The sequence below is a fragment of the Typopeltis vanoorti genome, chromosome 8 (assembly GCF_054136105.1).
Source record: "Typopeltis vanoorti isolate ZY-2024b chromosome 8, IOZ_Tvanoo_1.0, whole genome shotgun sequence".
Taxonomy (NCBI): domain Eukaryota; kingdom Metazoa; phylum Arthropoda; class Arachnida; order Uropygi; family Thelyphonidae; genus Typopeltis; species Typopeltis vanoorti.
This window is the reverse complement of record NC_143556.1, coordinates 1,095,706-1,122,770: the sequence shown is the minus strand read 5'-3', so window position 1 is coordinate 1,122,770 and position 27,065 is coordinate 1,095,706. Positions and strand designations below refer to the sequence as shown.

General features: G+C 35.6%; 1 protein-coding gene across 1 annotated transcript in view; it reads left to right on the top strand.

The window, feature by feature from the left end:
• The first annotated feature begins 570 nt into the window (after positions 1 to 570).
• LOC150103673 (actin-related protein 2/3 complex subunit 5-like) overlaps positions 571 to 27,065 on the top strand; it is a 63,895-nt gene continuing 37,400 nt past the window's right edge. Inside the window, exons 1-3 of the mRNA XM_090397038.1 lie at positions 571 to 850; positions 13,289 to 13,360; positions 16,420 to 16,596. Coding sequence (XP_090253164.1) covers positions 704 to 850; positions 13,289 to 13,360; positions 16,420 to 16,596 — 396 coding nt within the window. The 5' untranslated portion in view covers positions 571 to 703. The remainder of the gene's footprint in view (positions 851 to 13,288; positions 13,361 to 16,419; positions 16,597 to 27,065) is intronic.

The window sequence follows — 27,065 nt, the reverse complement described above, 5'->3', positions numbered from 1 at the left end:
CACATTTATCGTGTGATATTTCTTTCATGAGATTCATGCCATGGATATACGGTCTTGTAGCACCTTCTCCTCTGTGAGTTTCTTGCAGGCAGAGCACATCACAGTCATTATCTCTGCAAATATTTGCAATGAGATTTTGCTTGACACTGGAGAAATCTTCCATATTAAATGATATGATTTTTAGGCCTGGCCCCAGGTGGGATCCTTTAGGGCAGGGATTTTGGCGCATTTTAAGCACACTTGCGTTTCCCTGGTCTTTCCCTAATGGGTACTAACAAGGTGCAGGAACGAGAACCTAGCTGCTGGGCACAGTCAAAAGTTAATCATAACCTTCTTTATCAATCTGAAAACAATCCTTTTGTAGGCTCCCGTTCAAAGTCGAAAATCGTTATTACTATTATTAAATTTCTACTCTGGTAGAAGCATCATTCGTTTCTAAAATTGTTACTTACAATAGTGATAATTATTATTTTCTTCCTTTGGTTTTAATTTTTTTTTTTATTTTATTTTACATTTTATTTTCAACAGTTTTGAATGTTTTTGGCTCTAACGGGAAATCTCTTCCGAGGAGGTGGCAAATTATTATGTCGTGGTTATGTGGGTGTTTTGTTATGTAATGTTTTAGAGGATTGCCATTTTTTTTTTTTTTAAAGCCATTACAAAGTTGTGTGTTATCGAATCGTTAGGCAAATTTATTTTAGGAATGGCAAAGCAGACGTCTTCTGTTGCGTTCAGAACAATTGATGTCGATCAGTACAACGAAGACACATATACAGAAGAAGATGGCAGTGAGTTACAGTCACCACCCACAGCACTAGATGAGTTGGAAATTGCCAATTTGATGAATCAATATCCTTTTTTTTTGTGGTGGGAGATAGTATTTGCTCTTCACCTTCAAACCTTTATTAAATTATTATTAATAAATAAAAAGACATAATAACTTACTTCATGAAAGAAAGCTATCATGATGGCTCGTTAATAGATTTAACGAATTGTGTATGGGGGAATTGTAGCAAAGGAGAAAGCCGTATACTACGGTTTTGTTCTGATATTTTTATTTAATTAATATATTGATATAGTCTCTAGGTTAGAAGGAAAATATGTAATTGTTTACAGATGATGCAACATTGTGAAAGGGAATAGCAGAAAATTCTGATGTCATGTTACTCAGTGTGATTTGAGTAGTTTGTTTCAGTAGGCTGATGAGTGGAGTTTCATTATAATATAATGTTGCAAAATGTAAAGTATACTCGTGTGTAAACGTTACATTGTAGGAATAAGGATCTCTGGTAATGATCAGTTAAAAAAAAAAAAAAAAAAAGTTTAGGCAACACAACTGTGAGGAAATATATGATGAAAATATGTGTAATATGAATGTAAAGAAATCATAAAGTATTGTTTTTGTGGTAATAAACTAAGAAAATATGTTTCATATATTACAACATATATATTTTAGAACAGTAAGTTTTAAAATATATATGAAATAAAAGAAACAAAAAATAGAGAATGCCCTGATAAAGACCTAATTCACATAGGATTAATTAATTGGGATGGAAACAGCATAATTAACCATGTCACAAACTTACTAAATCTATGCTAGAAGATGGGAAAATAGCAGAAAACTGGAAAAACACTACTTCGATACTGTTATTTAAAAAAGGAGATGAATAAGTAAAGAAGTATAGACCAATATTCTCTCTAATCTGTACAAAATTCCCAGAAAAGTAATAACAAACAGGTTAACCCCTCTTCTAGACTCAAATTAACCAATTCAGCAGAACAAGCAGGGTTCCATGAAGACTTTAACACACTTGATCCTATTTATGCAGTAAAACAAATAATAGAAAAAGCAGGAGAAAACCAATTGCCTCTCTGTTTAGCCTGTGTTGATTATGAAAAAACATTTGATTCCATCAAAATAATGCAAAAATCAAAGCACTCCAGAATCACAGAGTTCTTGGAGAATATATGGGCCGCCTCCAGGAAATATACTACGCTGCAACAGCAACAATCCAACTTTATACGAGTAGCAATGAAATATCAATTGAAAAAGGTGTCCGACAGGGTGATTCTCTATCACCCAAAATCTTTACAGCAGTCCTTCAAGGAATATTTAATAACATAAGCTGGACAAACCTTGGTATAAAAATTAATAACAGAAATTTAACACACCTAAGATATGCAGATGATATAATTTTTGTAAACAGTCCAGAAGGCCTTAATATAATGATAGAAGACCTATATCATGAAAGCAGCAAAGTTGGTCTAAAAATAAACAGAAAAAATTAAAATCATGTTTAATCATTTTGTAACACCAAAAAAAAACAATAATAGAAAACAATTTCTTGGAAAGAGTTTCTTCATATACATACATAGTTCATCTCATTGATCTAAACTGTGGACTCCAAAAAGAAATAAATAGAGTTCAACTTACCTGGAGTGCATTCAGAAAATTGAAAAGCATTTTTCGAAACAATGAAATCCCACTCTGTTTAAAAAGGAAGACATTTAACCAGTATATACTTCCAGTCATCACATATGGTTGTGAAACTTGGTCTCTAGCAAAAGCACGGGCAAATAAATTTAGCAACAACTCGAAGAAAAATGGAGAGGTTGATGCTAGGCATCGCATTAAATAAAAGATATGAAGCCAGACTCATATCACTGACATTATTCTTCACCACAAGTGACTAAAATGAAAATGGGCGAGTCATCTATCCAGAAGAGAAGATGAATGATGGACCACCATACTAATGAACTGGATTTCAAAAGAAGGGAAACAAGGCCGAAGACATCTTAAATGAAGGTGGAGCGATGAATTGTCAAATTTTGTTGGGAAGAGTTGGTCAGCCATTGACAAAACAGAGAAAGGTGGAAGGAACTGGAGGATGTGGACACAAAATGACTGAAAAGAAGAAGTTATAAAATATATTGCACATTGGTGCTGTGTTTGTGGGCAGTATGTTAAATGCAGACTTTACCAAGCAAAACAGATTATAAATAGAAATTTACATTTGGTGAACAGTATTAAGATACCTAAATCATTGGAGAAATACTCATAATAAACAGCTGAAAAATCTTCCAGTACTGATTTTTTGAGAGATCTGGGTAAAAAATGAAGAAATAAATTTAGGAGATGTTTTTGAAAGCTAAAACTTATAAAGAGTTGTAAAGCTAGGAAAAAAAAAAAAAGAATCAAATAATATGATTGTTTAAGAAAGAAGAAAGAAGTTAAGCAGCGGGATGATCAAATTAATCATATAATAGAAGCAATAAATGCATTTCAGCAATATTTTGATCAGCAAAAGTGCAGTACTAAAGAAGTATTCACGTTTGGAATTATTTTATTTCCGAAAATGAAGCGAGCATAACACACTTTTAAAATTCCCAGTAATTTAAACAGAATATATGAGATAGTGCTAAAATGTTACCAATAAGCTGTGATATCCAAATTTATTTCCAGCCATTATGAACTCTATAATGCATTCTTTAGAAAATTTCACAATGGATTGCTTTACTGTTTTAAGATCTTATTCCAGTAGTTTGAGTTTACCTTTCCTTTTGAGTTTATTACTCTTGTATTTTTGCCATCCACTCTAAAGGACTGTTTTAATTTGCTAAATGTTAATTGCCATTTTTCAGACTATCAAAATATCCAACAAAAAGAGTCTCCCTGAAGTGACAGCCCTTACTGTTCATTATTAACTGTTGATTTCAGTTCGGTGTCATCTGCAAATTTTGATAAGTTTTTATTTCCATAATCACTGAATTAATCAGTAATCATAACAAAGGCCTTAATACTGACCCACATTATTGGCCATTGTGTGTGGCATAACTATTTAATGCCAGTTAAAGTGGTCTTTTCTTTAACTGTCCTGTCCACTTTAGTGCTTTATGTTTTAATGCTGCATTTCCTTAGTTTCTAAATAAGTTGGTTGTGTCTGTCATATGCCTAACTCAAATCCAAATATACATCAAAACTATTTCCTTTCTCTAATTTCTTACTAACACTATCATAGAAATTAAGTTTGATAAACATAGACAGCACTGATTTGCACTAAATTCTGAAATGAGTAACAGATGTGTATACACATCTGTTCCTCATTTCAGCAGACATCAGTTGGAATTTGACTGGTGGTGGGAGGACTAGGGGCCATGCATGGAAGCTGGGCAAGAGTGTGGTTGACAAGGGTGTTAGAGCTAGGTTCTTTACTTGGAGAGTGGTAAATGAGTGGAATAAGCTTCCAGAGTCTGTTGTGGGTGCTATGACCGTGAATGAGTTCAAGGCAAGGTATGATAGATACTGTGGGAATGTTGAATAGTTGTTCTTGATATGATGTTAGGGCCTCCCTCGATGAGTCTGTCGACTCCTTGGAGTTTCCCGGAACAATAATAATAACAATTTGTTCCCATTCATCCATCAATGCAATACTGAGTTCAGTGACAGATCGAGAATGTGCTGCTCTGGACCTCAATCGCCACTCCATTCATCCCACAAGTGTTCGATGGGGTTAAGGTCAGGACTCTGCTCAGGGCCAGGGCAGTCGTTTAACTCCCATCTCTTCATGCAATTCCATAACAGCTGCAGCTTTGTGGCATGGGGCATTATCATCTTGATAATAACATGGATCCATTCCATAAAAACTCCACAGTGTAGGCAGCACTTTAATACTCAGAATATCAAGGTACTGAGCTCCCTTCATGGAACCATGGCCAATGACCAGTGGTCCCACTAGTCGTTGTCCATGGTTTGTCACAACAGTCCAGGACCTTATGACATGCGTCCAGGAAAATAGTCCAAAATTCTTGTTGATTATTATCATACACTTGTGGAAAGTATGCCCCATAGGATTGTTGCAGTCATCACAGTGAAAGAACGTCTACATTTTATTAAGGTGGGTGTAATGGCTGTTTGTTCCTCACACTAGGTGTCTTTAATGCCAATTAAAGTGGTCTGTTCCTTAACTGTCCTGTCCACTTTAGGGCGTCATGTTTTGATGTTGCATTTCCATAGTTTCTAAATAAGTTGGTTGTGCCTGTCATATGCCTAATTCAAATCCAAATATACGTCAAAACTATTTCTTTTCTCTAATTTCTTACTCACAGTATCATAGAAATTAAGTTTGATAAACATAGACAGCACTGATTTGCACTAAATTCTGAAATGAGTAACAGATGTGCATACACATCTATTCCTCATTTTGTCTGTTGGCTTCTTTTCAGTGTATATGAATAAAAGACTTGTCTTTACCAAACAGTTGTTATTCACTTATAATCCACAGTGTAGATTATAAGTGAATAACAAGCATCAAAATGTTTTTGCAGACTTCCATTAACATCAGACTTTATTCATTTTAACTTATGTTAAAATTAGTTTTGAATCCCCCCCCCCCCCGTTACTTCTTGATGCTGTATATGGGTGATTGGGTTATCATTTCTCTTTCTCCATTCAAAAGGGACTTCACCTAAATTCACAAGCCCTTATTTTCATATGTTCTTTATCAATAAGGATATACTGTTGCTTGTAATATATAGAACAATTTTCAGTAGGCATACCTAACAATGCTGAACTGCTTCCTTTAATGAAAACTGCATATTCTGGCAAAAGAACTATCAGAGTTATTGGTTTCTTAAATATTTATGCACAGTTATGAGTATCATGTATTCTTAAAACTTTATTGCTCTTTCATTCATGAAATAGTACTAAGGTTGAACAGATACTACTTTCAAGAACTTTTACTTTTTCACAGATACATACAGAGAATTGGGATGTTCACATGCATAAAATAAATTTTATTTCCATATACGTTTGCAGGTTTTATTGTTCTGGTGGATAACATTTCTTCTTGAAGGCCTATGAAGATGATTTTCATCTCCCGGCCTGAAATCACTATGTTGACTGATATCTGAACTAAAATGAAAAAAATAAAATATATAATCTGCGACAGCATGTAATGGAAAATACTAGGGGTCAGAGAGTGCTTGACCTAGTAATTGAATCTGAGAATTTGGCTATAACGAATATGACCATGTTGCCACCAATTGGTGAGAGTGATCATAGGTTCTTGACTTGGGAGGTAGCCAAAGGTCTGGAATTTCCAATTAAGACAGGGTACAGGTGGAATTATCAGGCTGGTAAGTATGACAAGCTTAGGAGTTTGATTGGTTCAGTGCCATGGCATGTACAACTGCAAGGGCTAGAAGTAGATAGTGCATGGGAGGCAGTTAAGAAGTGTTTTCATGAGGCAATGGCTGACTGTATACCTAGCGTCCGAATAATAAATCAAGTAGGGGTTAAATGGATGAATAACACCATTAAGATTGAGCTGCAAAAAAAGAAACAACTATGGAGAGGATTTAAGGAGAAAGGTGACCGGCAGGCACATGAACGATATAAAGCGCAGGCCAGAAAGGTAACGAGTGTGGTAAGAAAAGCAAAAACGGATTATGAAAGAACATTAGCCATGCAGGCTAGATAGAATCCCAAACAGTTTTTTCAATATGTTGCAAGTAAAAGAAAAAATGTACATGACAAAATGATTTTAAAGAATGCCGATGGTAGGAAGGTAACCAAATCAGTTGATATAGTTGAATTACTGACGAGCACTTTGCAAGAGCATATCATCCAGGTGGTGACATTGCAGGAATGAATGAACCAATAGATTATACAAGAATTGTGGTGAATGAAGTGGAGGTGAGTAGTCTATTACAAAACGTCAATACATCTGTGGGATTGCATGGTATACCAGCTCGTGTCGTACGTGAAGCGGCTAAAGAATTGTCAGTGCCCCTTGACCATTTTGTTTAATTTGAGTCCTGGGTCTGGGTTAGTCTCGAGGGGATGGAAAGAGCGAAAATAGTTCCACCAGATAAAGGAAGTTCCAAGACTGCTGTTGTAAATTACCGACCGATTAGCATATCAGGAATCGTTTTCAAGGTCTTGGAGAAATTAGTCAACAGAAAAATACAGGATTGGATAGATGAAAATGGGATACTGTATGGGGGACAACATGGTTTTGTGAAGGGTAGATCATGCCTCAGTCACTTGCTTACGTTTTATAACACAGTGACGGCTGAACTGGATAAGGGTAATGGGTTTACAGTGATTCTACTGAACCTTGCTAAGCCCTTTGACAGGATACCATATGGAATTCTAATCAGTAAACTGCAGTATATGTGGATGGATATAGGGTTGGTGAGATGGATAATATATTGGTTGGTGGAGAGATATCAGAGAATGGTTTATTCAGGAGTAGAGTCCAAAAGACGACCTGTGACTAGTGGTGTGCCGCAGGGTTCTATTCTTGGACCACTACTTTTCAGTTTGTTCATTAACGATATAGGAAAGGATCCGAGAGGAAGTGTTCACTTGTTTACTGATGATGCAAAAGTTGGGTAGAGCAATGGTGAGTGCACAGGATGTCAAAATTTTGCAAGATGATTTGGATAGTTTGGAGGACTGGGCTAAGGAAAATGGATGTCAATTTAATGTGGCAAAGTGCAAAGTTATGCATTTTGGGGTGAAAAGAATAGCAGCAGTATATCACATTAGTGGAACCATACTCCAGGAGATTGATGAGGCCAGGAATTTGGGAGTGTTGGTGGATAAGGAGTTGAAGTTTAGGGGGCACATCGCAAAAGTGGCTAAATCAGCTCATCAAATCACTTAGTTGCTGACAAATACTTTAACAAGCAGAGACAAACAAGTTATTGTTCCTCTGTATCGAACCTTGATAAGACCCCATCTAGACTACTGTGCCCAGATATGGGTGCCAGGGTTTCTTCTTGATGGAGAGGAGGTGGAGAGGATCCAGAGACGAGTGACTAAGATGATAGCAGGTCTATGGAATGAACCTTATGAGAACAGGTTGAAGATTTATGGGTTGCAGAAATTGGTTGATAGGTGGAAGGGAAATTACAAATTACTGTAAGAAGTTATTTTTGAGAATAGAATTGGTGGTGGGAGGACTAGGGACCATACATGGAAGCTGGACAAGAATGGGGTTAGCAAGGGTGTTAGAGCTAGGTTTCATACTTGGAGAGTGGTGAATGAGTGGAATAAGCTGGCAGAGTCTGTTGTGGGTGCCATGACTGAATGAGTTCAAGGCGAGGTATGATAGATACTGTGTGAATGTCGAATAGTTGTTCTTGACATGATGTTAGGTCCTCCCTTGATGAGTCTGTCGACTCCTTGGAGTTGCCCATAATAATAATAGTAATACGATGTGAGAATAGGAAGTAATGTGTGAGTAGAAACACTTTCATTAAATGGTAAAAAATAATTAATAATTATCATTTGTGATATGTATGTCCTATAAGTTGCTGGGTAGAGTGAATAGCATGATCCTATAAATTCTAAACATGAATAAGTGAATTTATGATGGCATAAAAAAAAAAAAAACACTTATGAGAGAGAGTATTGCAGGAATAAATATGGTTTGATGGAGCAGCAGATCATCTCGTAAACTTTGTTGCACATTATGTATATTTCTCTAGTTTCTGTATATTTCGCTCCGTTTTCCAAGAATTTTATTTTGTTTACTGAGACTCGGTATATATAACATCTGATCACTATCGGAATTATCCACACTTTTGGGAATCCTAAATTCATTAGTTTTTTTTTTTTTATTTTTTATTTTAGTATCAGCAGTTCTTCTGTTTTACCAATCTCACGCATGCTGGTATTTTGTTGTAGATCAAGAACATCTTATAATACACAGAATATTCATTTTTATTCAGGAATAGATATTTTTTACTATATGTTGTTTCCGAAGACTAGAATAAAAATGTCCCTATACTGTTAAAAAACTTTGCAACCTCAACAGATTCTATACTGTACAAGCAAAAGAAAAAAACAATTAGCATTTTTTTCCTAACATCCACTTTCAGATTTTCAGTTCCAGAAAACATATATAACAGCCTGTTTGTAATAAAGCTGTCGAATATAGTAATCTCTCAACTCATGACAGTGACAACGTTCAATTGGATTGGTTGACACAATAACCAATCACAGCCACTAGGTGCTGAGTGAGCTCAAAATTTAAGCTCACTTTTACTAACTATTATAATAACGGAATTAACTAACATCAATTATTCTTTATTCATAGAATTTTTACCTGAGTATCGCAGGCATTATCATTACAGGTACAAGGCTACTTAAACAATAACTGTTATATTCACAAAGTGCCACCTAAGTAGCTAAGGTTAAATTTAATTATTATTTTTTAAAAATTATTTTTAAATTATTTAATTCTTTTAATTATTTAAATTTAATTATTTAATTATTTAAATTTAATTATTTAATTATTAAATAATTATTCAATTATAATAATTTAAAAAAAAATATTTTTTTATTTTATTTTTTTATAATTAAATATATATATCTGTATACAATTATGTTAGGAAAGATTTGCTGCTTTTATAAAGTACTATCTTCCACAAGGGGGAAAGACGTAGACCATCGGATCTGTTTAGGTTAGGAGAGTGAAATAATGTTTCATGTTTCTTTGTATAGCCGTTCCATTAGGAACTGACTTTTGTGAATGACTTTTGTCTTGTTCTACTTAACTCTATGTCTGGTGTTGATGGCATGTTCTGCAATTCCAGACTGTTCTGGTTCAAGGTACTGGATATATGACTGGTGTTCTTCTAACCGGACCTGAGCAGATCTTCCTATTTGTCTGAAATATGATAACCCACATGAGCAGGGAATCTGGTAGACACCTGGATAGCTGAGATGTGGGGGCTTGTCCTTTGGAGACATTAGGAATGTGGATATTTTTCTGACGGGTTGAAAAGCCAGACAGATATTTAGTGGTTTTAGCACCTTAGCTATGCGTTCACTAACCTTTGTACATAGGGGATAGGTATATACGTGTAGGTTCTCCTATACTTGAAGAGGATGCTGGAGCACAACTACTTAAAGCTCTTTTTATGAAGGACTTCTTACAGCCATTGGATATGAAGGAGGAATTAGTATACTGTAATTCTTTTTGTAAAAGTTCTTCTGAAGAACAAAAGGAGTGGACTCTATGAACTGGTGTTTTTATAGTACCTGCCTTTTGACTGGGATGGTGATGTGATTCAGCATGGATGTATTGGCTTATAGACTGTGAATTGTAGATAACCATCTGGTTGGCAAAGAATCAAGAGCTCGAGAAAGGCTAACTGCTTATTTACTTCTACTTCGAAGGTGAACTGGATCCTTCGACAAAGTGCATTAATTTTTGAGAGAAACTGTTGTAGTTCTTCTGAGATGCCCTTCCATATGGCAAAAATGTCATCCACATATCTGAACCAAATGTTAGGTTTGGGTGTAATGTCGTCAAAAATATGCTGTTCGAAATGCTCCATGAAGTAGTTGGCAATAGCAAGAGATATTAGATTACCTTGCTGTCTCTTCGATTTGTTGGTATAACTGGTTTTTGAAGGATAAATAACTGGACTTTATTACAAATTCAAACAATTTGACAATGTTTGGAGGAAATTTTTGGTGTAGTAATTCTATGCCGTCTGCCAACAGAACATTCGTAAATAGCGAAACAACATCTAGACTAATCATAATCTCCGAATCGTCTAGATGCAGATCGGAAATTTTATTTCTGAAGTGCACAGAATTTTTTATATACTTAGCAGTTCTTCTAGTTGAAGAAGTGATAAACAGCAATCTGAAAGATTGCTGTTTATTAATGTTTATTAATTTTACTGTTTTTGTCTTATAAAATTGATAATATAGGAAAATAATGCAATCTGTCCTAACTGGATTCAAATTATTTGATACTATTAGCATCATCCACCCTTTCTCTTATCTTGCCTATCCTTCTTAAAAATAATGTACTCTTTACACTCAATACCAGTTAGTACATCTTCTGAAAGCCAGGTCTCACTAATGTTGATAATCTATGGCCACAATATGTTCACTGTCATACAACTCAGTTTGTTCCTTATACTTCTGGTATTTGTGTACTGACATAACCCAGACAATAATTTAGCAGGATTTCAGCATTTGGGCTGATTCGATATCACCATGGATGCTAAAATAGTGTTTAGCTGAATTGGCTGTTCTTCTGACCATACTATATAATTTTACCCTCAAACAGGGAAAATTCCACAGTAATGGAAAGAATGTATGATAATCCTATTGCACAAGGGTGTGCAAGGATTGTCTATCAATCTGTCAGTTCGGTATCTCTATCATGGTGGTGAAGATTTCGAAAAAGTTGATGAGAGATCACAAAAAAAAAAAAAAAAAGTTGACAGAGAATTTATACTTTGCAATGAAGAGCATTGGTTGAACAACTTATATTTTAAATGTCTTGTTTTTGTTAGACAAGGGAAAATGGTTACACCATGATTATTTTATTAGATTTTACAAAAGCTTTTGACAGGATTCAGCATGAAAGTCTGTGGTGTAAGTTGGAGAAGTTTGAATAAGAGGATGGTTGACTAACAAATGTGAAAAAGTTGTGTGTGGGGGAGGTGGTTAAGGTGATCAGTGATAAGATAGGATTAGTGGTTAAGATAAGGTGTATCCCAGACATGAATCCTTGGTCTAGCATTGTTCTGTCTTTATATAAATGATATTGTTAAGAATTTGACAATAGCTATGCGGTGACATAAAGATAGGTAAGGTAATCAGAACTGCAAATGATATGCAGAATGATTTGAATAGGTTGGAATTGAGGGCAAGTGAAAATGGCTGTTAGTTCAATATTGGCAAATATAAAATTATTATTATTATTATTATGTGACATCTCTAGGGAATCCAAAGACTCATCGAGGGTGAGATGTGGCAACAACATGGAATGATTAATTCCGTTCCGACTACTAACTGTGCTCAAACTTGCTTAACTTTTTGCGGGCCATTAGTAGCAGAGGTTCTACCAATCGACCAACCTTATAATAATGAAAAATTATGCACTTTAGTATAATGGGATATCCAGTGGCATATTATACTGGTAGGATTATGCTAGAAGAATCTGACTAGGCTAGGTATCTTGGAGTTTTAGTAGATAAGTTGAAATTCAGAGGTCATATTGCAAAAACTGCAAATACGTCGCAGAGGATAACTGCATTGCTGAAACACTGTTATATGAGAATAAGAAAGTCATTTTGTCTTTTTACAATGCTTTGATATGACATGACATTATCTGGACTATTGTTTTTGAGGTGATGCAAATACAGAGGAGAGAGTGCAAAGGATAGCATAGAAAATAATATCAGATGCTGATTGCTTCTTGCATAAATTGTGTAAACAGCACTCAATTGGATTGTCGTAGAATCAGTTCAGATTGTGACTGAAAAGGAACTAATGTCAGTGCCGCTAGGGCTAGATAAAAACAAAGTTAATTCAGAGAAGTGAGGCTAAATGTCATCTCAGAGTGATATCCTTCAGAATTAATGCAGCCATATGAGTATGGCTGTCCGTGCGGTTAGCCTAGTGGCTTTGTGCTTCGCAACCATATGCCTGGGGAAGGAGTGTCCTAGGTTCGATTCCCGTTGGAGACGTGAGGAGCTGAAGAATCTTCCTCAGCCATAGCCAAGTTAGCAGATCTTGGGCGCGGGCAGTAGGGGTTTTTCTGCCAGTTTATCTGGTGTTTTTCATCCCGCAAGCAGGCAAATCGGCCCCGTGAACACACAGGGATACAGCCAAGAATACCTTGAGGCATGGGAGTGACCATTCTATTCTCGTATTTCGGTTACGAAATCCAAGCATGCTTGGAAGGTTGTGGGCTTAAAGGCCTGTTAAAGCCATTGGGATAGATAGATAGATATGAGTATGGCTGCCTTCATTTGTCAAAAATCTGAGACAGTCATTCAAAGACCACATTTAGTCTGACTTCTGAATTAGTAGCATAAGGTGGCCTCCCACAGTTTGTGCTGGAATTCCATGGAAATATGTAATAATAATCATAATATAATAGTAATAATAATAAAGCGACAGTGTATTTAATTGGGTCATGCACCAGCTGTTACATTTAGTTACACTGTATCATATTGCATGATTGAAGCCAATACAGAATACAGTTTGGTCATCTGAGTTCAAAATTACCAGCCCATCCTGGTGCATTCATTATCACAAAGGACGCTTAATAATGGAGCACATCATTAGAAGGTGGGAAGTGGACTTTCAGCTGTGGAAGTGCTGGTCAGCTCTGTGTTCCTTACTGGAGACCTCCTCCAGTTATTATATAGGTTTGACATTTAAGTGAGCCATTGAAAGATTAGTTACTGGTTTTTATTATTATCCTATTGTTATTACTGGAAAACTTTGCTTAACATTTTTATAGCAAAACATACAGAAGCACTCAAAGTTCTGATGAAAACTGCTCCTCTTGGTACTAAAAATCAAGCTATCAAGGTATGATTTTTAAGTAAGTTTTACATAGTATTTTTATGTGTTGTATGTATTTTTGTATGTACGCATTTTTGCATCACTAAATTTTAGATATTAGTAATTATAAATTGCTTGTTTGGTTTTGGTTTCAAGGTAATTTTTATTGGCAAAAGAATTCAAACTATGACTGATGTCACTGGTGGATGGAATAACTTTGGTAAATTAGGATCTTTGTTTAAATTGAGTTGCTTCAGTTCTCATTTCATTCACATCATTTGTATTTGCAAAATTAGGTTAAATAATATTTAATGTCCATATGTGACACAAATAGATTGAAGTTTCATCAACCACACTGTAACTTTATACATATTTTTTTTTTTTTTTTTTTTAAATCCAATTCCTACACACAAGAGGCTGCAAAAACCTATTCTTTTGAAAAGCTGGAGGTTGTAGTCTCAGGAGAATACTTTGAATGCTATTCCATAGAACCAAGTTGGATGGAATGGAATGGGACTAGTAAGTATAGTAAGTCAGTACTTCAACTGCTTCCTGGTTGGCTGAGTGGGTAATGTACCCACTCTCCAACTAACTGCTGCAGGTTTGAATAGTCTTATGGACTTCACAACCGTGTTATAAATAACTATTTTCATTTCCCGACATTTTGACCTTCATATTAAGATCATCATCTGGGGTATATACAAATATACAATGGAAGCTGAGTTACATTTCACACAGTAAGCTAAAGAAACAATGATTTGATCACCGGTTATTCTACTGGCATGACCTCTAGTGAAAAAATAAGTTCATTAAAAAAAATTTAAAAAATGCAGATAAACTTACAAATTAATTACTTATTTGGAAACTACATCAAAGCTAAATTCTATTTAAGATAACATGAGAAAAACATTCTTTCTTATAGATAGTTTTCTTATAATGACAATGATGCCTTATTTTTAATATTACAATTGTTATATTAGATAATGGCTCACCTTGGGCTCACCATTGCTAACTTTTATATGGTACATTTTGAGCAACATGCTCTTGATTCCTCTCCTTTAAAATCCGAAGTTTGGCTTAGATATGTTGACGATGTTTTTGCAATCTGGCCTCATGGCTGCCAGACACTAGACACTTTCCTTAGCCACCTAAACCAACAACACAAATGCATACAGTTTACAATTGAGATTGAAAAACAGAACACACTTCCATTTCTAGATACACTTGTCACACGTCTTCCTTCTGGCAGTCTTTCCTTCACTGTTTACCGGAAACCGACACATACTGGCCAATATATATACACATAAACTCCTACCACCACCCAACACAAAAACTAGGTGTAATTAAAACTCTAAAAAACAGGGCTTTGAAGATCTGCTCCAATGAACAAGCACTGAAAGATGAATTTAAAGTTATCAGCAATACTTTTCTACTTTTCAAAAAATGGTTACAGTCAAAATACTATTAACAAAATTCTCTACAAGACCTCAATAAAAAACAAAGATAAACCAGACTACAATAAAACTATAACCGTTCCTTACATTAAAGGGACATCAGATAAAATAAACAGAATACTACAAAAATACAACCTCAAAGCCACCTTTAAACCTCCTGCAAAATTAAAAAGCTTACTCAACTCATCCAAAGACCCACTCCCTTCACTGGCCCACCCTGGAGTATACAGTATTTATTGCACCTGTAATCTACCATATATAGGGGAAACATCAAATTCCTATCATCAGATTCCTATCAAACAAAAGGAACCTAAACGACACATTAAATATAATAACTATGGCGAAGCTGGCCTTTCTGATCATGCCTTGAACACTTTACATAGAATTGACTGGAAAAGCACCAGTTGTTTACATCACACCAAAACATGGTATGAATGCAAATTTAAGGAAGCCTGTGAGATTGTTATCAACCATCCCGATCTGAACAATAATGATGGCCTAAAAATCCCAAGCATATGGAAGGCACATATTCTACCCATGGAACCTTTCTCCTCAAGAGTTAACTATAAAGAGGACTGTAGATAATCCAGAAACCTAAATCTAATATAACAATTGTAATGTTAAAAATAAGACATCATTGTCACCGTAAGGAAACTATCTATAAGAAAGAATGTTTCTCTCATGTTATCTTAAATAGAATTTTGCTTTGATGTAGTTTCTAATTAATTAATTAATTTGTAAGTTTATCTGTATTTTTTTTTATTTATTTTTTTTCGATAGAGGTCATGCCAGTAGACTAACCGGGGATCAAATCATTGTTTCTTTAGCTTACTATGTGAAATGTAACTCAGCTTGTCCTTGTATATTTGTATATACTCCGGATGATGAACTTAATACGAAGGTTGAAACGTTGGGAAATTAAAATAGTGATTTATAACATGGTTGTAAAGTCCATTATTTCTGAAATGAATTACCAGTTACTGATTTACCAATTAATAAGTACAAAGGTATACTTGTTGGAACCATGGTTCAGGAGATGGACGAGAGTCATGATCTAAGCATGAAGCTCAGAATGAAAGTGTTCATACGATTATTCTAAATGTTACTGATATGATGAGTAGAGATAAGGAGGTGGTTCTACCACTATACCTTTTGTGAGACAGCACATTTAACTGCTCTGTGCAAATTAAGTAGGAGACAGTTTTGCCTCTGTCTATCCATTTACTTGTCTTTATTTCTACTTATTTTATAATAAATCATGCCTAGTATATTATGGACAGAGGAAAACAAAACTACTCTAAATCAGATAGGTATTTGTTAAATCATATAATTGAAAAATTTTGGCTAAACGTATCCACATTAATATTGAATTTATCCATGTCATTTCTTAATACTTTGTATAGTCTTACACAGACCTTTCACACAAAAAATAAATTTTACTAGTGAAATGATTTAATTCATAATATTTCATGAGTTAAGGCCTAGCCTACTCCTTATAAGGGAATAAAAGGTGTTAACTGATTATTATTTCATGAGTTATCTCTGTATTATTTTTATATTATTTTATAAATTATCTATAAAATATTTAAAATATCTTATTTTATTAATTGTAGTGGTTTACAATGTTTGTAGGACTCTGCCTTCAGTCTAGTCTTGAGGGTACTACTTGCTATTAAAGCTAGTGACATTGATAAAGCAGTGAACAGTTTGGACAGAGATCAGGTTGATACTTTGATGAAGTATATATACCGTGGATTTGAAAGCCCATCTGAAGGAAGCAGTGGTCATTTATTGGCTTGGCATGAAAAGGTATAATTTTTCGTCAAGTGATTATGGTACAGAGTTTTCATTAATTAAGAGCATTTTATGATTTTATATAATGCATTAAAAGTTTTGTTATACTTGAACTTGACTAGATCATTCATATTTTTTGATAATTGCAGGATAGATGGTCAATTTGAAGTGGATATTAATTACTTTAAAACTGGTCATTAAATACAAATCTAATGGACTTAGCATGCATTAAAATATATCTGGAATTAATTAATAATAAACTATCATTTAGATCTTTTAATAATTTATGAAGAATATGAAAAGCTGTTTTATTGTAAAAGTTGGTTTGAATATGGGTGCTGAAATGTCTTATGTTTTTTTATGTTTGGAATAAAGTGAAAAAATGAGGAAGTCATTATCTGATAATATGTACACAGGATAGTAGGTACCAGTTTAATCAGAACAAGTGTAACACTTTGGGATGAAAAGATAACAAGATGGAACTAGACTGCAGGAAATTGATGGAGCTGGAGTTTGAAGGATATTATTGAATAGGGAGATGAAGTTCAGAGGGCATATTATTATTATTATTATTTCGAGCGACTCCAGGAGTCCTTAGACTCATCGAGAGAGGCCCTAAACATCATGTCCACACAACTATGCGATTACATTCTCACAGTATCTATCATACCTTGTCTTGAACTCGTTCACCATCATAGCACCCACAACAGACTCTGGCAGCTTATTCCACTCATTTACCACTCTTAAAGTAAAGAACCCAGCTCTAACACCCCTGCTAACCACACTCTTGCCCAGCTTCCATAGGTGTCCCCTAGTTCTCCCACCACCAGTCCTGATCTCAAAAATATCCTCTGAATTAATCCTATAGAATCCCTTTAGCAATTTGAATGTCTCAATCATATCTCCCCTCTTCCGCCTATCAACTAGTTTCTGCAACCCACAAATCTTCAACCTGTTCTCATATTGTTCATTCCATAGACCTGTTATCGTCTTAGTCACTCGCCTCTGGATCCTCTCCACCTCCTCCCCATCAAGAAGGAACCGAGGTGACCAAATCTGGTCACAGTAGTCGAGATGAGGTCTTATCAAGGCTCGGTACAGAGGTACAATAACTTGCTTGTCTCTGCTCGTCAAGGTATTTTTCAACAACCAAGTGAGTTGATGAGCTGATTTAGCTATTTTTGCAATGTGACCCCTAAACTTCATCTCCCTATCCACCAACACTCCCAAGTCCCTGGCCTCATCAATCTCTTGGAGTACAGTTCCACCAATGTGGTATACTGCTGCTAATCTTTTCACCCCAAAATGCATAACCTTACATTTTGTCACATTAAATTGACATCCATTCTCCTTAGCCCAGAACTCCAATCTGTCTAAGTCATCCTGCAAGACTTTGACAAATTCTGCATTCATTATTGCCCTACTCAACTTTGCATCATCAGCGAACAAATGAATTGTTCCACTTAGATCCTTCCCTATATCGTTAATAAACAGATTAAATAGCTGGCAACATGGTCATATTCATTACAGTCAAATTCTCAGATGCTATTACCAGGTCAAGCACTCTCACACCCCTAGTATTTACATGCTGTCTCAGATAGTTATCCCTTAATAATTGAATAAAATCCTTTTCCTTCCTCACATGTGTCCTCTCCACCTTCCAATCAATGTTACCATAGTTGAAATCCCCCATAATAATTACCCTCCTTCCACTCATTTCATCAATTTCCCTATGCATACTATCTCCACCATCTATTCCATCACCTGGTCTATAGCAACACCCAACTGTATATTTTATTCTGCCAGTCTCAATCTCACACCAAATAGCCTCAAATGAGCTCCTTTCACTATCCTGCGATACAACTTCAATTCTCCTTGGCTGCAGTTCATCAGCTATCATCAATAATACCCCTCCTCCCATTTTATTCTCTCTGTCCCTCCTAAACACACTATAACCTACATATTACAGAAGGGTCCATAGTACCTCATACAATTACTTATCGAAGAATATGCTGACAAGCAAAGATGAAGCAGTTATCATTATAAGGATTTGATTTGATCATTTCATATATCTAGAAAAAAAAAATGTATTTTTATTTCATTTTTTATATAATCCAGAAACTGCTCTAGAAACCAAACATGGAACTTTTTCTGGTTACCTGGGTTTCTTGGAATCAAGGAGTGATGGAAATGATTGACCATCTCTTTGACCAGAAGTGAGTGACCAATATAAGTGGTTTGTGGGTTGCAGAAGCCATTCCTGGAAATCTAGTAAGAGGTGATGTTATTCCACTCATTTCTTTCTACTTGGAGAGTGGTGAACAAGTGTAATCGGTTGCCAGAATCCGTTGTGATCATATATTTTTATTAAGATATTTCAATATTTAGTATATGTTTAAAATGGTGCCAAAGAAAAGGACAAGAAAGGTAATGCTAAAAAAAGCACCGCAGGCGAGAACAGGAAGGTTAGCCCTGCTAACAAGGTTATTGTGCACATGAAAGAGGTTAACGAAAATGAATTAACCGCCAAAATAGCCGAGTGAAGCAAATCATCAGAGAGACCACATGGGAATTGCAAAAAGTTGAGAGATGTTTAAATGAGCATAGGGAGAAAAAGAAAAATGAACAGGAAAATAAGAAACAACAAAGGAAAGAAACAGGTAAGTCAGGAAATGATGGAAATCAGGTAAGTGACGTTAGTAAAAAGAAAGAAGTTATTTGGTATGGCGACTTTATAATAAAACATGCTATAGATGAACGAGCTATAAAATAGAGTTTTCCTAGAGCGAAAATTAAAACTATAACTCAAGCAATTCAAAAAAGAAAAGAAAAGTAAATGAAATCGTATTTGTAGTAGGTATGAACGATAAGTTCTGTATGAGAGAGGACATGAAAGGGTTGTTGGAAGAAGTGAGAGTGAAGATTGAGAAAGTGAAAATCATTAGTATTTTACCTCATTATGATGAAAATGAATTACAAAGAAGGGCTATGATGGCAAACAATTTGATGCGTAGGCTATGTAGAAGGAATGGATGCGAGTTTTTGGATGTGTGGAGTGAGTTTGAGGGAAGATTGGATTTGTATAAGAGGGATGGCCTACACCTGAATGTGTTTGGTATCAGGAGTCTAGAAAAACTAATAACTGGTATGAGACCTAACACAGAGAGTCAGGGAAACTAAATTATACAAGGAGGAATGGTGTGAATGTGAGTGTAAGAGCAATAATTTTTTATAACTGTGTTAATGACGGGAATGGTCTTTGTTGTGGAAATGTTGACGAGGGTTTGTGTTTGTCTGGTTCAGACCCATCATATGTGTGCAAAGCTGTCTGATGTGTAAGGCATTACAGAATAATAGGGATCTGCAAGTTGTCCAACTGTGCCAGGCAGACTGCAGACAAGACAATACAAAAGAACCAACAGGTAGATTATTATGTCTGTACACGAATGCTAGGAGTATCAGAAACAAGGGAATAGAGTTTGTTGCCTTAGTCAGTATGTTGCAACCTCACATTGTAGGTATTAGTGAGATCTGGCTATCAGAATCAGACCTACTAACTGGTATCGAGTGTCATGTGTACAGTACAGGGTGTTTCAAAAAGAATGTCCCGATGAATTCAGCTATCGGCTTGATGTTGTCCGTACAGCAGGTGGAGGACACATTGAGCATTTGTAATTGTGGCGAGTGAAACTTTAGGCCTTACTTCATACTTGGTAATTTATTTTGTAGCTGTACCACATTTTCATTATTAAATATAATTATTTGAAATCGGTTTATTCTTTTTGAAACAATCTGTATTTTTAGGAAGGATAGAGAGGAGAGGAGGGGCATGCTGCTAATGATATCGGATGATTTAAATCCAGTTAGAGTTGAGACCCATGATTATAGTAATACTACTAACAATATTTCATGTGACAGTGAGTTTGAAGCCATCTAGTGTGAGATGGAATCGAACAAGATTAAATATATAGTAGGCTGTAGTTACAGAGTTGGTGGATCGGTTGCTAGTGATGAAGAAATGCATCACCAAATAGAAAAGATGAGCACAAAAAGAGTAATCATAATGGGAGACATTAATTATCCAAATTTAAAATGAATCCAAATATTGATTGGGTAGCAGTAGAATCTCATGAGAAGAATGAAAATGCATTTATTGAGCTGTTGCAGGGCAACTTCCTCAAGCAGCATGTGACAAAAGGAACTCGTGGTCAAAGAGTGTTAGATTTGATTATAGTGTCAGAGGGTGTTTCGGTTAAAGATGTAACTATTCTGCCTCCAGTTGGTGACAGTGATCATGCGGTATTCACTTGGAAAGTGACTGAGTTCGTAACTGTTCCATTCAGAAAATGTTACATGCTGAACTACAAAGCTAGAGATTATGACCAACTGAGGAGTACACTGAGTTCAGTGGAATAGGATTGGTTGCTGGATGGAAATAATATTGACAGTGCATGGGAAGCATTTAAACCAGGGTCTTCAACGCATGGCCCGCAGGCTACTTGTGGCCTGCGGAGCTCTTTGCTATGGCCTGCTGGCCATTTTGAAAAAATAACTACTTAACATTAAAACGCGATTAAATAAAAAATAATTTCAATGAAGCCCGTGGGCCAGTAAGCTATACTGTGGTATTTAGAATTGTAAGATGCTTTCCAGATTCACAAGGAACGCTGTGCATTTGATATAAAAAAGAAATCTTAACTAGACATGCTTCTTCGGCCATCTACCAGCATCAAGCGGTACTTAAGTACTAGTACTAACGTCACGGGTAGATGGCTGAGGCAGTAGTTCGTTTGAGGGCACTGTCTAGTGCCTTCCAGATACATCTTGAAGGCTCTCGATACTTTGTTATTTTCACATAAATTCAAGAGGATCTCATCCACAGTCAGTCAGTCAGTCGTAAACAGTGTGATATTCGTGTATAAGCACACTCAGGTTCATCATGTCAGACATATCCAATTGTGGTTTTATATTGCCAGACTTTTTTCATTAGTGTGAGACATATTCAGTGGATAATAACTGTTACACAGCCATTTTGGATCATTTTTTGGGTTCACCTTCCATTACTATGGCGTCTATGAGTAAAAAATATCAAGAATCCCTTGATTCACGCATAGACGTGAATCAAGGGATTCTTGTCTGGTTTTAATGAAAAATGGACCAATTTGTACTTTTTTGTGCCGAACGACGATAAGCCAGTCTGTTTAATTTGTTGCAAGTCAGTGTCGGTATCAAAAAAATACAATATAAAACAACACTATGTGACAAAGCATGCGTTTCTGGTTCGATCGATCATCTTCAAGGGTGGCTTCATGTGGACAAAGTAAACTGTCTCCAAATTGAATTAAAATGCCTGCAGGGTACATTTAACAGGCAGAGGGAAGAGAGCGAAGCATGCTTCAAAGTAAGTTATGTAATAGCTAAAAAATCAAAAACTTTCTTGAACGGCGAGTTTGTGAAAGAGTGTCTCATCACTGCTGGGGATATTCTCTGCTGAAATAATAAGGAAGTGTTAAAAAAACCCGAGTTTGTCTGTTGTAACTGTAGCACTACATGTTGAAGAACTTGCCAATGATATTGAAGGAACTTTTAAAAAAACAGTCATCTGCATTTACATCATATTCAGTTGCTTTAGATGAGAGCACAGATGTGAAGGATACAGCACAACTGGCTATCTTTGGCCGTGGCATCAATCAACAATTCAATGTGACAGAAGAACTGCTAGCACTCGTACCTATGAAGGGAACGATGAAAGGCACTGATATTCTTAAAACCACCAAGAAAATGCTCCAGCGTTTCGACCTCAGGTTAACCAACCTTGAGGGTGTGGTAAGTGATGGTGCCCCTACTATGGTGGGAAAGAACGAAGGGTTTGTAGTGCTGCTGGGAAAGAACCAGAACTAGAAGGAAAAAGATTTCATCCATTTCCACTGTTTAATCCACACGGAGAATTTGTGCGTGAAAACTATTCGATTTGAGAATGTTATGAAAGTTATTGTGACTATCATCAACCTTATTAGGGCGAGAGGATTGAATCGTCGTCAATTCCAAGAATTTTTGACCCAAGAGTGTTAAGCGGATCATGGCAATGTGGTTTATTATAGTGATGTGTGTTAGTTGAGCAGAGGGAAGGTTCTTAAAAGTCTTTTACTTAAGGAACGAAATACAGCAGTTCATGCAGAACAAGGGGAACCCGATTGTAGAATTTAACGATATGAAGTAGATGACAGACTTTGTGTTTGTGACTGATATCTCATTGCATATGAATGACCAAAATATGTGACTACAATCCAAAGATCAACTGATGCACATTCTGTTTGATCACATCAAAGCTTTTGTGGCTAAGCTGAAACTTTGGGAGGCACAACTTGCAAAAAATGACTTAACTCATTTTCAGTTTCTTGCTGAGTCCAACTTTCGTCTCTTGATGAATACGCTACAAAATTAGCCATGTTGCAAAGTGAGTTCGAAGAGAGATTTAATGATTTTCGTGACGAAGTCTTCTTTAGATTTATTTTTGATGAATGATCAAATGAAGATCTGAAATCCAAAGTGTTTTTTATATAAGTATCAGTTCTTCTAGTTGAAGAGGAGAGTAAATTTGATAAAAATAAAATTTCAGATCTTCATTTGGACGTTTCTGATATCATGATCAGTTTAGATGTTTCTTTATTTACAAATGCGCCTCTTTCGGAAGGTATTGAATTACTACAACAGGAATTTCCTTTAGACATTGTAAATGTATTTGATTTTGTAATAAATTCTGGTTATTTTCCCTTTAAAAATAAGTTGTATCAACAAATTGAAGGAACAGCAATGGGCAATCCTCTTTCTCCTGCTATCTCCAATTTCTTTATGGAACATTTTGAACAACATATCTTTGACAACATTTCTCCCAGACCTACTCATTGGTTCAGATATGTCTATGACATTTTTGCTGTATGGAATGGCTCTTCTGATGAACTTCAACAATTTCTCACTAAGTTAAACGCATTTCATCCTAGGATCAAGTTTACCCTAGAAGTAGAATCAAATAAGCAGTTAGCCTTTTTAGATCTTCTAATTCTTCGCCAACCAGATGGTAACCTACATTTCTCAGTTAATAGAAAGAAGACTCATACAGGCCATTATATCCATGCGGAATCTCATCACCATCCCAGTCAAAAGGCAGGAACTATTAAAACATTGGTTCATCGGGCCCACTCCTTTTGTTCTTCAGACGATCTTTTACAGAAAGAACTACAATATATAACTTCTTCCTTTCTATCTAATGGTTATAAGAATTGCTTCATTAAAAGAACTTTGAGTAGTTTTAATATGTCTTCCTCTTCAAACACAGAGGAAATAACGCGCATTACTATCCCTTATATACAAGGCATCAGTGAACATATAGCAAAAGTTTTAAAACCACTGAATATTTTTGTTGCCTTTCGACCGTTTAGAAAAATCTTCACCTTTCTCACTTCTCCTAAGGACAAGCTTCCACATCTTAATCATCCAGGTGTCCACCAGATTCCGTGCTCTTGTGGATTATCTTATTTCGGACAAACGGGAAGATCTGCCTCTATTCGGCTAGAAGAACACCAATCTTATATTGAATACTTTAAACCTGAAAAAGTCTGGACTTTCTGAACATGCCATCTTCACTAGACACAGAGTTCATTGGAGAAAGACAAGAGTTCTTCACAAAAGTCAGTTTCTCATGGAATGCCTTTATAAAGAAACATATGAAAATCTACTTCATTCTCCTAACTTAAACAGATCCGATGGCTTACGTCTATCCCCTTTATGGGAGATAGTACTTTACAAATCAGCTAATCTTTCCTAACTTTTTATTGTATTAATTTTTTTTTTTTTTTAGGAAAGTTATTGACCTTTTTAGTTATCTTACACCAGCTACTTAGGTGGCACTTTTTGGAATTGTCAGTTAGTGTTTAATTTTGAGCTTAATGTACTGAAGATGCCTGTGACACACAGGCGAAAATTATACTATTAAATAATCTTTCTACGCGAGTTTTTTCCGTTATTTATTTTGTATCGATATGTCTACTCACGGTATACCTCTTTTAAAGCTTAGTGGCCCACTGGCTTCATTGAAATTTTTAATGTGGCCCGCACTTTCTGAAAGGTTGAAGACCCCCTGATTTAAACAATACTTAAAATGATGCGATATCACAATGTGTCCCGAGAGTTCGAAGAATAAATAGAGTAGGAATCTAAAGGGATGTGTAATCTTATTAAGCAAGAGATTCGTAAGAAAAGGACAATGTGGAAGGAATACAATTTGCATAAGGATGACGACCATTATGAACATTATAAGCAGCAGGCTAAAATAGTCACAACTGTTGTACTGAAAGCAAAGTCTGAGTATGAAAAGAAACTGGCTCTGCATGCTCAAGTAAACCCACAAGAATTCTATCAATATGCTGCAAGTAAAAGAAAGAATCCTTTCTTTTCGGCTTACACAGTCATCTAATTACATTTTGGAAAATTATAGAGACTATAATTGAGTAAAACTTTAGTTTGTATTGAGTAAAACTTTAGTTTAATATAAACCAAAATCTACATCGGACGTTTCGACCTTTATATTAAGGTCATCTTCTGGAGCATATATACAGAGAAACAAGCTACACTATGGTTTGTTGAAGTTACTGACCAACCGTTACAACAATTATTGGCCTGACCTCTGGTGAAAAAAAAAAAAAAAAAAAAACCTTACTACATCAATGCTAGAGTCCTATTATTAATATTATCTTGGGTAAAATTACATTGGGAGCAACAATAAGTCTATATATATATGAGTACACATATAAACCTTATATATATTATACATATGCATTTAATTACACATATAAACATAAACATGCAAACAAATGATTATACATATATACATACAAATACCGTGATTACACATATATATTTCAACCAGTTGGTATGGGATGGTTTCCAGTACTAGCTGAAGGTTGCCTAGATTCCTAAAGAATGCTGGATACTAATTATTAAATAGGCTGAATGTGTGTGCCATCCAGATTCTTGGAATTTTCATGCCATCATTATTTTTGATATTTGGGTAGTTTTTCAGAATTTCGCAGGCTTCCTTAAATTTTCTTACATACCAAGTTTTTGTATGGTGTAAAAAGGTGGTACTTTTGCAGTCGATTCGGTGTAAGGTGTTGAGAGCATGATCTGAGAGGCCTGCTTCACTAAAATGGTTATATTTAATGTGTCTTATATGTTGTTTCTTACATATAGGGATTGTACATCCTGTTTCAGCAATGTATGGTAAGTTACAGGTGCAGTGGATGCAATGAACTCCAAGATGTGCCAATGGGAGAAGAGAATCCTTAGAGGAGCTGAATATGTTTTTAAGTTTTGTAGGTGGTTTAAAGGTGGCATTGAGATTATATTAGTGTAGGATTCTGTTGATTTTTTTCTGATAACCCTTTATGTATGGGACGGCTGTGTTTTTTCTGTAATCTAGATTCTTTTTTGATGATGTTTTATGAAGTATTTTATTAATAGTATTTTTGTGATAGCCATTATTTATAAAAGTGTTGCTAATGATTTTTAGTTCCTGTTTCAGAGCTTTCTGGTTAGAACAAATTGTTATAACTGTTTTTAAGCGTGTTAATAACTATATTTTTGTGATGGGTGGTGATATGAATTAGCATATACATGTTGGCCAGTGTGTGTTGGTTTGCGGTAGACTGTTGAAGGATAGACTGCCTGAAGGAAGACGTGTGACCACTATCGTTAATTGTATGAGTTCATGTTGTTTGTTCTGTTGGCTAAGGAATGTGCTTAGCATTTGTCATGCATGTGGCCAGATAACGAACACATCGTCAAAATATCTGAGCCACACTGTGGATTTTAGAGTGGAGGAATCAAGACCACTTTGCTCAAAAGTTTCCATGTAGAAGTTAGTGATTGGGAGGAATAGTGATGAGCCCATGGCCTTCCCTTCTTTTTGTAGGTAAAATTTATTTTGCCACACAAAGTAACCAGAACGTAGTACGTGGCCAAAGAGGGCCTTAATGTTGAGCCGAAATTTGTTCCATAGGAGAAGGATTGTGTCATTGATTGGAACATTTGTGAAAAGGGCAGAAATGTCGAAACTGACTAATAAGTCATCTTTTTTGTGAAGTGTTTTGTTTATAATGTGTTGTGTGTTCTTTATGTAGGAGGGGGAATGACCAACCAACTCCTTGAGTGTCGATGCTAATTTCTTGGCTAAGTAGTAATTAGGGCTATCTATACCTTCCACAATAGGTCGAAGCAGCACATTTTGTTTGTGTACTTTCAGGATACCATATATTCTGGGAGAGCAGGCGTAATGGGGTATAAGTTTTTTAACTGTGTCTGATGGCCACGAAGTGACGGACTTGAGTAATTTCTCTGTGTTATTCTTTATCCTGTGTGTTGAGTTATAGTTTATCAGCTGATAGGTGTTGTTATCGGAGACTAAGTTCATTCATCTGATGGATGGA